Source organism: Etheostoma spectabile, chromosome 8 (assembly GCF_008692095.1).
Source record: "Etheostoma spectabile isolate EspeVRDwgs_2016 chromosome 8, UIUC_Espe_1.0, whole genome shotgun sequence".
Taxonomy (NCBI): domain Eukaryota; kingdom Metazoa; phylum Chordata; class Actinopteri; order Perciformes; family Percidae; genus Etheostoma; species Etheostoma spectabile.
Window position 1 is genome coordinate 17975507 of NC_045740.1, and position 5342 is coordinate 17980848.

A 5342-nucleotide genomic window follows, 5' to 3' on the forward strand; every position below is an offset into this window, starting at 1 on the left:
AATATATACACACTAATATATACACACTAATATATACGTACTCTAAACAGAAACAATGTAGAGAGATGAGGCCAATGAAGAGTCCAATAAAAATTATTTAAATGTGGAGCATAGTGCAAAGGATACTGGGATAAATAGTATTATGTTATTATATTACAATATGAACAGTATGAACATTATGAAGAGTTCTGAAATAGGAAATGAGAATGATGAATAAATAATGGATAATAAGTGAGATATGAGAATGAAAGTGAAAGTAATATTCTGACCCTTTTAGTCAAGTTAAAGTACTTATACCTCCCTCTGAAAAAATACTCTGTTACAAGTAAAAGTCCTGCATTGAAAAGGTATGGGTAACACTTTATAATAACCATCATTAATAGATGGTGAATTAATCTTTAGTAGGTAATTGACATTTAACTGTTAGCAAATGCTCGCTTCATTATTTGGTCATATCTGTCTCAGGTTGTTTCAGGATGGACGGGAAGCCGTGTTGTGTGAAGCTGTCGGTGCAGCCGTCCAGAGGGCTCATGGACGAGAAGTTTATCGTCCTGGTCCAGAACGTCTTCCCTGGTTTCCAGCTGACGCTCCACGCCCTCTATAAGTGTGAAGACGGACACAGCTGGGAGGCGTTCGCTCACTACACCGCCAGCGCCATCGGGACTGTGAACGGTTAAGTCTTTGAATGCTAAAGGCCCGTCCACACCAAGAACTATAACTATAAGCATAACTGTAACCATAACTATAACGCTGTGAGCAGCCACACTGCAGACAGCAGCGCGAAGCACACTGCAGCTGGTAATAATACATACAGCAGGAATGTCTGAATCCATATCCTACACATTTGTGAATTTGGGTACACTTTATTAGCCTAAAAGGTCTGACCGGCGGTCCCCAAAGTGCAGACACAGATCGTATGATAATTGAATTTAAAACACAAGATTCACTCTCTGTTGTTTCTGTGACACGAGAAATACTTTTAAAGTACTGATGTTTAAAAAAAAACAACACACACACAGCGAGCTAAAGGATCGTAGCCCCACGGAAGGGAAAAGTCACACCACTTACCACCTGTGTGAAACAAATCTCTCTCTTTAGTAAACTCCGATGGATTTTGATTGGCTGCCAGTGTTTCTGTGGTTCTGTGGTTTCTCAAAGTCATCCCAGCGATATCGCTCTCCACGGTCCCTGTCTTTATAGTTGTGGTGAGGACTCGCGACTATAGACTTATAGTTATTGTTATAGTTCTTGGTGTGGACGGCCCATTGGACCTAGACAATTTAGAAAAGGGAAATCTGAAATGTTTGCAGGGATCATACAAAATTGTGAATGGCAGCAATCCACATTTTTGTTACAAAATGATGGAATTGATTTGAAAGAATGAACATCGAAATCATTTGTTGGGCCTGTTTACACTACAGTTTCAGTGGACCCCAGTCTGGGCGGGACATATTCCGGGGTTGAACCGATGGGTCTTCTGTGGAGCCTCAGACCAGTTCCGGGCAGCAAACCTTGGCTCAGGTAGGTCGATAAGAGTAGGCGCTGTTCAGATGATAGCAACGAATACGGAATCAGTGTCAGAATCGCCTCTTTCCCATCATCCCCCAGGATGAGGAAGATGAATGTCCAGACTCCCATGGAGGTCACAATCTCGGTGTACCCGGGCTACCAGACCGAGGGCTTCCTGGATCAGGTGTCGCTGGCCGGTGTGGTGGTGGAGCGCTGGTACATGGCGCCTGGCGTCCGCAGGATCCCGATTACAGAGGCCGGACTCACTGCGACCCTCTTCCTGCCCCCAGGTAGGACCAGGGGAGAGTTGGGAGGGAGGTTTCTAGGTGGAGCCCAGGTGTGACATTAGGCAGGCTTAAGCTACGGACGCAGTTCTGCTAAATAGTTTCTGGTGGAGCATTTGCACCCCTGAAGAAGAAAACGCCATACACAACGTCAAATGAAGTTAACTGTCGACACAATACAGTAACGTGAGCTATTTAAATTAGCTGGATACATGGTGAAACATCATTTGCTCTTACCAGTGTACTGCAGTACGTACTTTGTCCACAGCAATCCCACCGATCGGTCCCAAAACGTCCCAGTTAGAGAAGAAACACCCTAAACATATTCTTTGGAAATCTTTACAATCATTCCCCGAAAAAAAACAAGCAGGCCTGCCTTGTTGCAAAACCCAAATGTTGAAACTTTAATGTGTTTCCATTGAGCCAGACTAGGGTTATGTTCATAGGCTTATGTTCCCATCAGATGAACTCCCAGAGAACTCCAGAAATGAACGATATCGTCCTGCAAACTGTGACCTGTTGTTGGGGATTTCATGTCTCTGAAGGACCGGGACCTTTCCCTGGCCTCCTGGACCTGTGGGGGGGTGGAGGGAAGTTGGTGGAGTACAGATCAGCACTGCTGGCCTCTCACGGTTTCGCCTCCCTGGCCCTCGACTACCTGACGCCACAAGTCACCATAGAAACCGGGAAGATGGTGGACAACCAGTACTTTGAGGTAAACCCCATGAGTGTCTAGATCACAACAAAACCAGCGTTCTTTTTAAACCTCCCAAAACAAGTTAGCAAAACAGCCACGTCAGCGGACACAGCTGCAACATGACCAATATATCGGCGGGCCCATATTATCAACTGATATTAGGCATTTCCCGAACTTATCAGTATCGACATTTATAATGGACGAATAATTTTTATTTATTTTTTAAATATTCATTCATTAGAATCATCTATAATGACAAATAAATGATTCTAATAAATGAATAAAAAAAATAAAAATAAAAATAATAACGGACAGTCAACCATGTTGAGCGTTGGTGTTGCATAGTCTGTCCACCAGAGGACGCTCTACAGCGTCCCTGTTAGTGATGGCGTTGATAGTCTGCCACCAGAGGACGCTCTACAACGTCCTGTTAGTGATGGCGTTGATAGTCTGTCCACCAGAGGACGCTCTACACGTCCCTGTTAGTGATGGCGTTGCATAGTCTGTCCACCAGAGGACGCTCTACACGTCCCTGTTAGTGATGGCGTTGCATAGTCTGTCCACCAGAGGACGCTCTACAACGTCCCTGTAGTGATGGCGTTGCTAGTCTGTCCACCAGAGGACGCTCTACAAACGTCCCGTTAGTGATGGCGTTCATAGTCTGTCCACCCGAGGACGCTCTACAACGTCCTGTTAGTGATGGCGTGCATAGTCTGTCCACCAGAGGACGCTCTACAACGTCCTGTTAGTGATGGCGTTGCATAGTCTGTCCACCAGAGGACGCTCTACAACGTCCCTGTTGGCAACACTGATCATTTTTTTGTTAATGTGTTTTTGTTTAAAGGACTTTAACTTTCATATCTTAAGTTTGTATTTTTATGAATTTTATTGATCATAACATTAATAATATTAATATATTTTGATGTTTCTCTGTTCTGTTGTGACAATAAAACAAATTATATTATTTTAGTGAGGACTCATAAATACAGTAACTACAAACAACTAAAGTTAGGGAAATCTGTTTTGATTTGTTATGCGTTTCTGGATTTAAAAAAAAAAAAATATTGGAATATCAGACTTTAAAATAACCACAAATTTGTATCAGTATCGGCCTTAAAACTCCTTCATCAGTCGGGCTCTGCTGCAGAAACCAGCGTGTGTGTTATCTGTGTGTTTGTGTGGCAATAAACACACAAGAAACTGGTTCAGAGGTTCATTTACCTTTACAGACTAGACTAGACTAGACTAGAGGCAAAATTACGTTTTTAAGGAGTTTTTCTTGGTGTAAAATAAATCTGATGTCACACTATTATTATTATTATTATTATTATTATTACATCTCTTCTTTCATATAATGTCGGATTATTTAAACCATTAAGCACAGGGCCTGAGCCCTCCAAGGCTTTGGTGAAAATCCATAAAATCTTAAAATCAACGATTAACCTCAGTGGTGTAAAATAGCTATAACTGTTGACTAGGTCAGGCAGCAGCAGCCGTTTTGATTGGCTAGAGGCCGGAGAGGTTTTGGACTTTAACCCTGAACAGAGAGGACACTATTGTCCAGCTGTGTCATGTAAAGTTCATTTTACTCATACAGCCAAAAATCCCCATTCAAAAAAATTGCCTCAGAGGGCTCAACACACCTCAATCAGTAGACCCTCAATCCAGATCCAGAAAAACCCTGCAGACAACATAGAGACAACTTCATGAAAAACAACACAGGAGGAACCCCTCTTTTCAAGATTTAATAAGACAAAGACAATTGGGAGTTGCTTAACCCTGGTGTTGTCTTCCATTTTTCCCTTATCTCAACATTGTGGTTGCTTTTTTACAAAGTTTTTTTTATGAAGTTTTAGTATTTTCTTGGTATTTTTGATTTTTTTTCATAGATTTTGCCACCTTTTCTAACATTTTTCACCCTTTATTTTGACTTCCTTTATTTTAGATATAAAAAACAAAAACAAGTTGGAAAACGGGTCAAATGTGACCCGATGACAACATGAGGGTTAGAACATCATTTCACAACTTTTTTTTTAAGATTATTTGTTGGACTTTTCCACCTGTTAAATTTTGAAAGGACAGTTTAGTGAGAAATGGGGGAGAGAGGCACGCAGGCAATCGTCACAGGTGGGATTTGAACCCTTGACCTCTGCGTTGAGGCATAAACCTCTCAGTACATGTAGTGTATGTGCGCCTGCTCTACCACTGAGCTAACCTGGCCACATAAGTTCACAACGTTAGTCGCCTGAGAGGAAAGCTATGAGTCAAAGATTACATGTGTTGCCAATTAAAAAGATTTCAGGTTTGAGTTGGTAGTTAGTATAGCTGTCAGAAGCTTTGTGACCTCCAGCACTGACTATACGATAAATGGATGTAGACGGCAAGAAATGCAAAAAGAAGCACAAATTGTGAGGGCAATCCTATCTGATGTGCATGTTAATGTGGAGCGTGAATGTGCACTAGAACGTTTAACTGAAACAAATCCCATTTGCATCAACGACGACTGCAGAGGGCCTTTAAAGTCCTGGAGCAGCATCCTCAGATCCTCAGCAGCAGGATCGGCATGATCGGTCTTTCTTTCGGGACCAGCATCACCCTTAAAATGGCGGTTTACTCCCAAGTAGCAAAGGTAAGACGGCAACAGCTGAAGGTTACTTCACTTTTGGTACTATTAGATCTTTGTTGTCCATTAAAATGAATTCAGCCAATCATCATGTATAAATAATGTACTGTATGTCTATTTAAAATGTGTGTGGGTGTGCGTGTGTGTGTGTGTGTTTGTGTGTATGTGTGTGTGTGTGTGTGCGTGCGTGCGTGTTTGTGTGTGTGTGTGTGTGTGTGTCTGCGTGTGT

General features: G+C 42.2%; 1 protein-coding gene across 2 annotated transcripts in view; it reads left to right on the forward strand.

Moving 5' to 3' along the window:
* Window positions 1-5342, forward strand: part of LOC116693762 (peroxisomal succinyl-coenzyme A thioesterase) — a 10596-nt gene that overhangs the window by 838 nt on the left and 4416 nt on the right. For both annotated transcript variants that reach the window (XM_032522989.1, XM_032522990.1), the window contains exons 2-6: window positions 466-672; window positions 1422-1521; window positions 1609-1799; window positions 2339-2508; window positions 5000-5119. In XM_032522989.1, the coding sequence (XP_032378880.1) occupies window positions 477-672; window positions 1422-1521; window positions 1609-1799; window positions 2339-2508; window positions 5000-5119 (777 nt within the window). In that variant the 5' untranslated portion in view covers window positions 466-476. The remainder of the gene's footprint in view (window positions 1-465; window positions 673-1421; window positions 1522-1608; window positions 1800-2338; window positions 2509-4999; window positions 5120-5342) is intronic.